The 12330-nt window shown below is 41.7% G+C and overlaps 1 protein-coding gene across 1 annotated transcript; it reads right to left on the reverse strand.

Annotated features, from left to right (window-relative positions):
* Nucleotides 1–569: 569 nt before the first annotated feature.
* Nucleotides 570–6598, reverse strand: wnt7ba (wingless-type MMTV integration site family, member 7Ba). The gene is made up of 4 exons (XM_069670702.1): nt 6516–6598; nt 5111–5337; nt 1616–1887; nt 570–1054 (listed from the first exon to the last, which is right to left on the reverse strand). The coding sequence occupies exons 1-4, from the start codon at nt 6596–6598 to the stop codon at nt 575–577; spliced, it is 1062 nt and encodes a 353-aa protein (XP_069526803.1). The 3' UTR covers nt 570–574.
* Nucleotides 6599–12330: the final 5732 nt, after the last annotated feature.

Below are 12330 nucleotides of genomic sequence, written 5' to 3' on the forward strand. Positions count from 1 at the left end.
GTGTTAAAGATCAATTGAGTTTGCTATCCGTCCTACAAGACTTTAGGTATGAAAGATATTTTTTACATAAATAATTAGATTTATTTCAGTGTTCAAACAGAATACAGTGTGAGCATACAGTTAAAAGTATTCCACTGCCGTCTTTTCATCTTCATCCGGAGCCTTTCACGGCAGTCTGAAGCGCCTTTTTCTCCAAAATCCCACAAAAGCCCTCGTTGTTTTTCCTCTTGGGCGTGACATCTGTAAGTAACATCTTCACAAGATGTTGTCTTCCAAATGTTGCTTTGCTTAAAGCAAACAAAGAATTTCGAATCCTTTCAGCTGCAGCATGTTTGCATCATGCTACAGTTTAGTACCACAGGCGAGAAAATATTTTCTTTTTTTGTTCAGAATTCTTCAAACTTCACATCTTTTCCTTTCTTTAAAGAATCCCAAAATAGAGTGTAAAAATGTGCAAATAGTTGAATAAATATTTCCAAGTCCTTCACTTCAAATTCCACTTTGTCATAACCCCTTTAACCTCCACCCATTGTCCGTTTGCCCCAGCCTCTCCCCTGCTCCATCTCCTCTTTCTCTACTTGCAGGTGAACACTTCTGATTTCTCGCTGCAGGTGTTGCACTTCACAAAGCAGCACCAGTGGAACTTGCAGTTGCACTGCCAGATGCGCGTGTAGTGGTGCGTGTTGTATCCCCGGCCGCAGCACATCACGTTACAACTGTCTGTGAGGGTCGAGGTGCCGTTGCACAGTCTGCCCCGTGTCCCCGTGCTCCCTGTGGCTGTGTCCTCTTCGCAGTAGTTGGGCGAACGCTCCAGGTACACCAGGTCCGTGTCGGTGGGCTTCTGGTAGCCTCGAGCCTCTTTGAGTCGTAGGAAGGAGGGTTGGCGGAGCCGCGAGGCGCGGACTGGCTCCACTTGAACTGCGTCGCTGTAGCGCTCCTTCAGCAGGTAACCAATCTCTCTGAACTTTGGCAGGGTGATCCAGCAGGTCTTAGTGGTGCAGGAACCAGACACGCCGTGACACTTACACTCCAGCTTCATCCTCTCCTCCAGGATCTGATCATAGAGAGTAGAAAAGGACATTAAGAGAGATATTAACACTAAAAATGAATTCTGTGGGACGCATACATGGGACGTTCTTTTTAAATTCACATCCATGGCTTGTATTGGAAGCACTTAATAGCAAATCGTTCTCTCTTCTGGTAAGCTTTCTGCGGACACTTCAATTTTCAGCACACCAGCTGGTTTGCCAACTTTATGTCAAATACTGGGGAAGAAAGCTCATACCCCAAAACTGTAGTCTCTAATTAACGTTACCTTTCCTCAGACCACATAATGGCGAGAAAACTGACCAGACCTGTTGTGCAACCGTATTCGTATAAAGTTACATTGTGGTTGGGGACACATTTATATTATAATGCCATAGAAAGAGTTTCAGATGATAAAATTGACAGGTGACTGAGCCTGAAGTGGATGCGAAAAGTGCATACATTTTCATTTTGATTTTTGAGCACCTAAGCTCATCATTTTTGTATGTTTTTATCCTTTAACCCCCAAAAAAGATATAGTTTTATAAATCTGTTCCTAGTGCAGTCACATCGACTTTGCTGCCGTTACCTTTCGCCCAGCCTCATTGTTGTGCAGGTTCATCAGCCGCCGGGCGTTTTTCTTGATCTCCCGGGCGTCTACAAAGCGCCGCGAGAACTCCACCCCGTACTTAACGTCGGCCGAGCAGCCCCCCCACTTCCAGCCCTCCTCTCGGTCGTGGTAGCCCTGCTTCTCGCGGTCACAGCCGCACTGGCTGAGGTTGCCTTGGCTACAGGCTGTGGTCACCGCGTGGGCAACTCCGGCTGCGGTGATGGCATAAGTGAATGCTGCCTCCCTGCTGCCTGAAGAGAGAGAGCACAATCTGAATACAATCTGAGTAGAAATAGTGCAAAGTCACACATAACTTATTAATATGATTACAATTATTAATAACAGTAATTTTCTCAACCTTAAATTCTGCACCTGGGTACGTACAACTGGGTATTTAGAAGGCCTCAGCTTCAAATGAAAGATGCACAACTGCATTATCGGAATTTATGAAGCTTGACACAAAAGATTAAACCTCAGTGTAACTCATCTACCACTGTTTCAATTTTTACCATATAAGTTTTATTTTGAAGGCCTGTAAGACAGTTTTTTACACTTATTCTGGCTTATATGGTCTTTTCTTCTTTCTTCTTTTCCATCCAAAAAATGCAATCAAACTTATACAAGGTATAGAGACTTGAACATGTGCAAAGTCCTAAGAAACGATCTACTCAGGCAAAATAAATAAAATCCTTAGTAGCCTATCCATTCAGGTGCACACCACGTACCTGCACGGTTCGATTCTGGACAGGGATATTTATTACATGTTATGCCCCTGGCTTTCCAATACAGGCGCAATGCAAATTAATGATGATGAATAATTAACAGAAGTCTTACAACTCATATAAGTACAATACTAAGTTGCTCGACTACTACTAGATTGCTTGCACATTGGAGGCAGTGATTTATAGGTGATTTTATATCCCTGCTTTAACTTGAGCAACATATATTTCTTTGCCAGTATGTGTGTGTGGTTGTGAGAGAGGGTGTGTGTATGTTTGAATTGACTGCTTTGTCATTCTGCAATATGTGTCTTGTGTCATAGTCGTAACTTGGTGATATTTGTAACTATGTGATATTGTGCATGGTCAGTTTGTAGAGTACGTTAGTGTTGGCCCTTTAATGACATAAATGTAGGTATGCAACTAAGTACCTCTTTGTTATTTCAGCTTTTTATCTGACAAGTTTCCAGCAAAAGTCCTCCACACCCGATATTTATCAGTGTCAAGTATCGGCACACAACTTCAGTGGGAGATTATATTACTCTTTTCAGCCTTAGTTAACTTTGAATAGGCAGATAAAAAGGGCTGGATATTAGACGCTACCTTTGAAGAGCATTAATCAGCATCTATATGATCTCATACTAACTCACAGATTTTTACTCATGCCTTGTTTCAGATCCCTGATCTGCATCAGCAGTCAGTCACTGAAAGAATGATAATAACTACAGTGTAGCAAACACAAGTGACATCTACTGGCTGACTAGAGGAGCATTCTTCTGGATCTTCCACTCACACAGTTGCTGTCTTAATGTTTTTCATCAATGGAATTTCTCACGCGGCTTGAGTGTCATTCTGCGACCATCTTAGGCGGTCCACATTATTATGGCAAATGATACCGCTGTGCTGCATGTTGAAATAATCTGTGGCCAGGCTCGATTGAGATGCGCCCATTTCCAAGCTTTTGTATGTCACCATTTGACCTTCAGAATAAACACGTTGTTATTTATGGCGTGGAGGAGGAAATGAATTTATTGGCACTATGATTGGTAAGAGGATACCCTCCCTCCCCAATCAGGATAATGCAAGGCCTTTTTTTTCAGCTCAGAGTATTAATATGCCGCGTCTCTGGTAGAGGCGATTCTAATGGCTCCTCTCCAACCTGACAAACTTACTCGCAGAAACCATCGGGCCTGCGGTTCCCCAGGTCCATAACTCATAACAAACTCTGAAGTCTTCTCTCATCAGGCTAAATCCGCGACCCATTCAGATGTATTGTATGGTGAGCATTTCTCAAGGCATCAGGCGCATGCCACAGCCAAACAGCCATCTCCTTGACTGTGATTTGTTTTGATTGTACAGCAGCGCATGCCGGGCTCCATTGTTGCCATCCAGCTGCTGGAGCTGACTTCAATTAGTGGTTTGCATGAATCTCTCTGCTCTTTCTCAATGCTTAATGAGCTCACAGGCCCGGCAGGCCAATCAAACCAAGCGGTGGATGGTATGTTAGAGACACAAGAGGGGGTATGGCACTGGCTTTCATTCCTGTTTTTAAACATGAACAGAGATAGCAAACCAATCGTACTGAAACAGGAAATCTGACATGCTAATGTTTCTCTTTTACATCAATTATAGCGCTATATCTTTCTAGTCACATTTAGTCTTCTAGGGAGTTCTTATTAAGTCAGACTGCCAGCATGAAGAGGACATGTGGATCATAACTGGGCCCTAAGTGTCCCTGCGAGCTCGCTTACACACCACAAGAGAAAAGAGACATTTCCTCTGACAAAAGAACTAAAGGGATCCAGACGTCTGTCTGCCCGTCTCTCGTGTCAAAGAAAGTGATTGCTCCCAGAGCTGCTAGATTAAACATGGGTCCAAACCCACAGCAAGACCGCAACAAAACATTTCGGACTGCAACACAATTTATATAAGAGGTTCACATTAGGAGCAAACAGGCGTCTGTGAGGAAATAAAACTGGGAAGAATGTTGAATTAAAACCAGATCGATGTGTTAGCGTGTGTTTGATTCAGAAGACGGGTTAGACTACCACTGCTTTGCTGAGACAGTGTGTCACAGTGATGTAACACACATGAACTACAGACTAAATTTAGTTTGGGGGACTAGAAAGGCCTTTGAGTTGCAGTTTTTGTGTCAAATAAGGCAGAAAATTCTCTGCGGCTGTTGCGTGTGGTATGCCAAAAATGCTTTCATTTAAGTTTTGCCATCCGTTTCGGAGCCCATTTCATGCCACTTAGTCGAGCCACGCTGCAGCTTTCTCTGATGCCACTGACGGTTACAGGATGTTTGAGGACAATACGGGAAGAAGGAGAAGAAACCACAGTGCAGAACTTTGCTCATCCACACACAATTCTCTTAGATCTAACGGATCTTATTGGTTTGCTTAGGCCAGTTAACATCACGTTGACACATGCAACCCCAAAATGACGTATGTGACTAATTGATAACACATCTTCAGTCCATAACCATGCTCAAGCCTTTGTTTTCTACATCCTGTGTCTACATTTGGTTTGATTGACCTGAATGTTTACTAGTGTTTGTCATCCAACCCAAAACCATAGTTGCATTTCTTTCCCATCTCTCTCTGCTCATTCTCTGTCCTCCAAATATCATTGCCAAACAATATCCAAAGAAGTCTTCCCTTCTCTCAGACTACTTAGCTGATTTCCTTCTGTCTGTATTGAGATAATTAAATATGTCTTAAATCAAAAGAAGCTGAGTTTCAAACAGACTGACCTACTCTCAGCTCTTGTCCAAAGACGGTCCTCTCGCCCAGGGCCGAGCAGTTCCAGCGGCCGTATCGGAACTGGTACTGACACTCGTTGATGCCCAGCTGGGCGCCTTCGCCGATGACGATGATGGCATCAGGGCGACTCTGACAGAGGGCTCTCTGACGGGGGGCCAGTCCCGGTATCTTGTTGCAGATGATGTTTGCACCCAGAGCTACCACGGAGGAAAGCGCCCTGGAGAGGGAGGGAAAGAGGGTTTCGTGAGAGGGACTTCAAGACAGACTGTTTTTACAAGGAAAAATGGGAAGAAATTAAGAAGAAAAATGGACCAAAACATGCTGAATATTTAGTTTGGACTGAGTTCTGTGCTCCTGTTGAACATTATTGGCTATAATTTGGGGAAATATTGCTAAAACTTCGAATAAGCAATAACATTTTTGCCAAACTTTTCAGTACAGCTGACAGCCTGTAGGTCACAAATAAGATAAAAGCAGACTTTGCAACATTCATCCTTACCCTACACATGAAAGAGAACAATAGTTACTTATAGAAATAGGTTGAAATCCATCGTCTCTCTCTCTGTGTTACAGAAAACATGAACCACCACCACAGCTATTTAAAGTTTCAGGACCTGCCCTTGTTCTGTACGAGAGGCATGTATGGTGCAGCAATCATTCTCTCTGTGAGGGCCTGGGTCTTTTAATGCCATAAGAAAGAGCTCATTACATCCCCCCACTCCTATACGCGGAGCATGAGGCAGACCAGTACGACTCTTTTCCATATGCTGCTTTCCAATTACGGCTCTTGTCTGACGAGGTGCTCCTCAGACAAAGTGGTTCTGGTGTGATGTGTAAATCCATGCGAGCAGGTTATCTCATCAGCTGCGCTTATATTAGAACATGAAGAAAATCCTGTAGATTTAATATTGGCTTCATTCATTCAAGTGTTCGGCTACTCTGGTGGATTTATGACACAATGTTGGAATGAATGTGGCAGAACAGCTCATATTCTGGGGATCAAACCAGCAGCTCTTTTTCTGTCTTATGAAGTGACTGAATTGTGGAGAAAAAATGTGATTAAAGGAGACAAGCCACACATTTCCAAACTATGTCCTCTAAATTATGTCTCCTAATTTTTCCCTATCCATAAGAATTCCCGTGCCACAACAGAAGAAGAAGGATTCAAATAAGATTCAAATAGACAATTGCTTAAACAAATGTGACTTTTAAAGCGTAAAAAACAGCATTTTCTCCTCTTAATAAAACACCTGCCACAAACAAGGTGCGATGAACCCGTATTCATGCGTAATTCGTGCGCCAATGTGCGCGTAATGCATACGCATAATGCGCTCCTCGCTAGCAAACGAAACCGACTGTGTTGGAATAAAGCAAGTGCAGTGATAAGAAACGTACAGGTAGCTACCGCTGGTGAGGATGAGGAAGATCTGCGGGTAGTAGACGGACAGCAGCGCACTGCGAGACGAGATGATGAGCATGGTTGCGCATTGAACACAACTGGTTCTGCTCTCTTGTGGTTGGAAAAGATAAGAAGAAGAAAAAAAAAGTGAAGATGGAACAGGTAAATCCTTTTATACGCAGTCCAAAAGTGCCGTTTATTTTTCCCGTTTCTGTGAGGTGGTGTTTCAGCTAGTGGAGCCGTGGCGCGCTGCGGCAGCTCCGAGCTCCGCTCTTCATGTGTCGGAGATGAGAGGCTGCATCCCACGGCCGCTGTGCGCTCTGCCACCTGGACTGATAGAGGACTGGGTGGGAAAGAGAGAGAGAGAGAGAGAGGAACGGGGAGAGCGAGAGGGTGGGGGCAGATGGGGTTCCGGATGAACTATACGCGCCGCTCGCGACTCCAAAAGTGGCACCAGCCCCCGGGATGAGTCCGCACCCTGCATCCCACCGTATCCACACCCACAACACACCTCCAACCCCCCCCCCCCCCCCAGTCTTTTTTTCTTCTTAAAGTTGATCATTAATGGATAAAATTACATCGTCAACATTCTTGTTGTGAGATCCAAACTGTGATCCTCTGGGAAACAATTTTGCCACCAAAACAACCCAAAACTCAACTTTAGGGAATTTTGCTTTAAGAATGTAATAAATACATAATAAGGCCACCATTTTTTGCAACTATTGTCAACTAATTATCTAAATTCTTCATCTTTGTCTCTCAATAAAAGAATGTCATGGCACTCCAAATATTGGCCCGCCTGCATAGCTCCTATACCTACGTAATTGTTGCAGGTTACTATTTTAAAATTAGTATTAAAGTAAGAGAAAAAGTCAATATGAAATTGTGTATGAATGTATGTAATTAAGAAATTATTTATGAAAAACATGCTCCTGTGTAATAAGCTGGTAACGACTAGAGCTGAAACGATCAGTCGATCTATTCATTAGTCGATCGGCCGAAAATTAATTAGCATCTATTTAAAATGTTTTACTCATTTTTTAAGCAAATACGCTCAGAAAAGGAATATGTTTTGGTTTTGGATGTCTATTTTAATGGCTATTTTTAACTCAGGCATGTTAAAGACAGAAAACCAAATCACATAGTCGATATAATGATCACCAACAAATACATGAATGTTAGTTGGGACTCAGGAAAGCTAGACTGAGATGAATGAGTCAAAGAATAAACTTTTACGGCTGCCATATCTTTGACATGCATCACCTGGTGTTGCAGGCCTTTAAATAACTGTAGGGACATTTGCTTTTTCCTATTCGAAGCGAACTAATCCTTTTCCTGTTTTTTTTAGTATTGGCTCTTTAGAAGGACAGATGCTTTTCTTCTCAGTCATTTTAATTGAGACTCTTGTCTTTTAGTTCATATGCCTAACCATCAATACGCCCTCATGTGGTAGCATGAAGGAAATGTCATCCCAGTATAACATCCAGCTAAACTTTGATGCTGGAGAGAACAGCAGGCAGCGCTGCAAGCAACACTTTTTAAGTTCTACTTTCTTTTGTAAGATGTCTTACAGACTGTAGGATTCATTTTTGATTAACCTCTATGTTAGAATAGATGCCACCTTTTAAAGGTGACTCATCTTACATAATAGTCATTGTGTCCAGGTGTAATCAGATGGAAGAGACAACAAGGATAAAACAAAAAGGAATTTAAGCCTTTTAAAGATGTCCCAAAGCAAACAACACCTTGTTTGCTGAGGAACTTTAAAGAGAGTAAAAAAAAAAAGGTACATTGGGAGGGGACCTTCTTGTTCATTTCAGCAAGACCTTCAAAGGACAAACAGTTTTATAGGTCTGCTTCACAGAGCGGACTCAGGACAAAGTGCAAATTTCACCGCTTGTTGTTGAGACTGAAAACTGAGACGTTCTGAGCTTTACTTGAGCCGGACAAATAACCACCACGAGATAATAGAACTCATTCCAGGATATCGAAACAGAAGTGAGAGCTTCTCTTAGAAAATGTTTGAGGGAAGTTTTGCGGAAATCAACCTTTTAATTTAAATACCCTGCAGCTGCCAGCAAAGCAATGTGAGAGATAGCACCGAGCTGGAGTGTAATAGAATGAAATACCTCTCATGCTTTGGCTGTCATAAGATTGGCTTGATTCTTGAGCCCACTCAGACTGTGTGTAACTAAAACTGCTGTCATGTATCCTCAGTCATATTTAGCTGCTCAAAACTTGTCACAGGAACTCATTCTCCTCTTTTTCAGGACATTACTCATAGATTATATCATGATCAGCACAGGCAGAACCCTTGTTGTACGTGTGTGTCTTCTGTATGTCTCTTACTCTCCTTCTCTCCCCCTCTCAATTTCTGTCAAAATAATCCTCCTAAACCACAATTTCCAAAGCCAAGATAGCACTTAAGCAGCGTGCACTCACTGTCCTGGCGCCCACACAGAATATCTGTTTCTTTTCAGATTTTTTAGCGCAGGAAACGAGCTGAACGCGGAGACTGAAGGCTGCACAGGAATTCTTCATACTGTCAAACAGGACGTCAGATCATTGACTACACCGGCTTTAAATCACACATGACTTCTGTTTTTTAAATCTATCAGGACGGCTGTCAGAGCTTTGACAGTTGTAGTTTTGATATCATCATGCATGTGATGATGATGAGTGACAGGTTTGGAGACAGGCAGGGAGACAGTGGAGCAGTGATAGAGGGGCCTCCAGCTGGAAGCAGGCCTAAAGAGTGCAGAGTCATAATGGTGTCAAATGGCTCAGAAGCACAGAAGCTCTAGCTGGGTTGTTGAGTACACGGTATTGTTGATTATAATAATAAACATCTCATCATTCATCAATGACATGACATTTTCTGTACAATAGCAGGGCTCATACAACTCGACAATAGCGTCCACACTCAATTTAAAGTGTAAAGGACGTTACAGGCCCTTTAACAGTTCATAAATTTTGTTTCAGATTTTGATGCAGTGGTTAGCGCCATCACCTCACAGCTGAAAGGTTCCTGGTTCGAGTCCTGGTTCTAGACGTAGGGGGCCTTTCTTTGTGGAGTTTGCATGTTCTCTCCGTGCATGTGTGGGTTCCCTCCGGCTTCCTCCCACAGTCCAGAGACATGCTCGTTAGGTTCATTGGTGACTCCAGCATTGCCCGTAGGTGCAAGTGTGAGCATGAAAGGTTGTCTGTCTCTATGTGTCAACCCTGTGATTGTTTGCGATTAGTCCAGGGTGTATCCCGCCTCTCGCCCAATGACTATTGTATTTTTTTGTGTGAAATTACTGTGTCAGGATAATGAAACCATGCTTAGATAGATTATTAATCACGCTCGGATTAGTCAGAATCAGGTGCTTCGTTCATGCTTCACAATTACTGGCTGACTCACAGGTGTTTATCCACGGCTGACTAAAAACTTTTCATGCAGGCGTAAATTAAGACTTAAGTAAGAAAAATATTGATACGCTTACTGCAGAGTTTTGCAAAAATGTTGATGCTCTAAAACAGTATCGATTTTATTATGCAAAGATTTGTTGTAGTGGTTAGAATTGAGGTGTGCTTAAACCCCAAACCACTAGATGGCGGTGTTGTAATCCATCTCCGGCCCTGTGACTCGTCCTATCCGACCTAACACCGTAAACAGAGACAGGAAGAAGTGAGCACAGTTTCTTTGCACGAACACTTATAAGATAAACCGAATAATACATTCTGCTATAGATCTCCTTGCTGTCAGTATTGCAATTATGTAACCACGGCATGGTGATAGTATTTCCAATAAGCAGCACCAATGTACAATTAAGTATTGTAGAATTTTTTATGGTAGATTTGAAATTCATAAATGTGTTTTTTAGTCAATCAGCTGTAATGTAATACATCAAAATGCACCATATATTATAATGCTACTTACTACTAACTCAAATAACTGAAATAGAGTAGGACCATATTGTTGATAAGAAAAGAGCAGCTCTTGAATGTAATTGAAAGCCGTACTCAAAACATGGTTTGCACAGAGATTAACACCGCTGAACATGTAAAAGAATATTGTTCGCACTTTGTTGCAGTCGTCACAAGTCAAGCTGAGAATGATATACAGAAACACACAGGGACCGGCCCGTTATTGACACGTGACGTATGAAGTGCAAAACAAGCACCACGTTTGAAAATGTCATTACTGATACTTGCAAACACACAGGACACAGGAAGTGTTACAAAATACAAATCAAAATTCTTTCAACATAAAAAAATCTTGGCTTCTTAAAGTAAAACAATCCACGCTATACATTTTCAAAGGTAAATAAGTCAATGAACACCTCTTTGGTCCTGAATGTCACACCATACATTATACAAAGCATCTCAAATATTATGATGCTATTGTGTCTTAAAGCCCGTAATTTAAATGCAACTTTATTTTGAAGTTTCACTGTTGCACATAAAAGCATCAGTGAGCCACATTATTGCACTGGGTGACAACATTACAGTGAGGATTATATTCAGTCCCATGCACACCTGTCTGTTCCTGCAAACACTCACAAGCTTATGTTAATCCGCCAGAGAATGTAGACCCCAACAAATGCACTATTAACCCCTGATTAAACGTTGTTTACTAAAATCTATAGGACCAGCCCTTTTAGGAAATTACTTTGCCTTTTAAAAAAAGAAACTACACATGTGAGACTCATTTTTAAAGTGATGTGCGGGGGGATGAGTGCCTTAGACAGGCGTGACTAAAACCAAGACAATGTTGGTTTCATAGATATTGTTTCCAATAAGAAAAAGACCAAATAATGTGCCTTATTATTTAAGTATGACAGTTTTAATTACATGGGGATAGACGTTCATTAGAGGCCTTGTTTCTGTATATTGTGTGTCTTTGCGTTTCATTTGTGTAGGTCAGACAAGTGCACACGGATCATTTCTGCTACATGCAACTCCAGTGGTTTGCAAGATTTACCGCAATGTCAGAGGCATAGTTTAGACCGTAATATCACAAGACAAACACATGGTGCTTATATGTGTAATGGGGTAAAACGCATGCTGGAATGCACAAATTCTAAATGTGGTTAGGAGTTTATACCACCCCCTGCACTGTGAAAGGATTACAGGGTGTTACAGATGAAAAACAAGACTACCCCACGGGCGAAAAGTCAAGAGAGTATTTATGACACAAGTGAAAGAAACTACTTTGTAATCAGATCTAATTTACACTGTTTGGAGCGTACATGAGACCCGACAAAGCTGACAGGGGGAAATTGTTTCCATGTTGCCGAACGACAATTCCACTTTTGAGCAATTACTGTCTTTGAAGCATCTTGAACCTTTTTGAGCACAGATGAATGAACAATGCCACGAGGGCACATAAATGTCATGAGAAATTACTCCTTTTATGTAAACAGGATTTATGTTTTTGGTGTACAAATACAGATTTGGAGTTGTAAACATGTTGCAGATGTTGGGGGAAATGGATACACGGCATCGTCAGGGATGGTTTTTCAGTTCACAACCATGAGAGACGAAGAGCCAGGAAGAAAAATGACGAGACTAGTGCCCTCGAAAATTGATTCTTTGCACTTTTAGACAAGTTGGACAAATATTTATATTATATTTATATATATTATATTTATAGTTATATATAGTTTAAAGGTATGCCATTTTTTGATACGTTTTCATGTGCAATCCAAGCACAAAAAGACATATATTTTGCAGCGCACGCAACCTTTAGTTGTTAAAATGAAAGAAATGAAAGCCTGCAGACTGTTTCATATAATATCAGTACAGCTTTATTTGCTATTTTACCCA

Source organism: Semicossyphus pulcher, unplaced genomic scaffold (genome assembly GCF_022749685.1).
Source record: "Semicossyphus pulcher isolate SPU_LCO1_2020_fin unplaced genomic scaffold, fSemPul1.0.p SCAF_20, whole genome shotgun sequence".
Taxonomy (NCBI): Eukaryota; Metazoa; Chordata; class Actinopteri; order Labriformes; family Labridae; genus Semicossyphus; species Semicossyphus pulcher.

What these genes read in the sequence shown, in the direction of transcription:
- wnt7ba (XM_069670702.1), bottom strand. Translation starts at nt 6,598, where the DNA reads ATGCTCATCATCTCGTCTCGCAGTGCGCTGCTGTCCGTCTACTACCCG. An exon ending in CTCACCAGCGGTAGCTACCT is followed by an intron (nt 5,338 to 6,515) that starts GTACGTTTCTTA and finishes CTCCCTCTCCAG; the next exon opens with GGCGCTTTCCTCCGTGGTAG. An exon ending in ACAATGAGGCTGGGCGAAAG is followed by an intron (nt 1,055 to 1,615) that starts GTAACGGCAGCA and finishes CTCTATGATCAG; the next exon opens with ATCCTGGAGGAGAGGATGAA.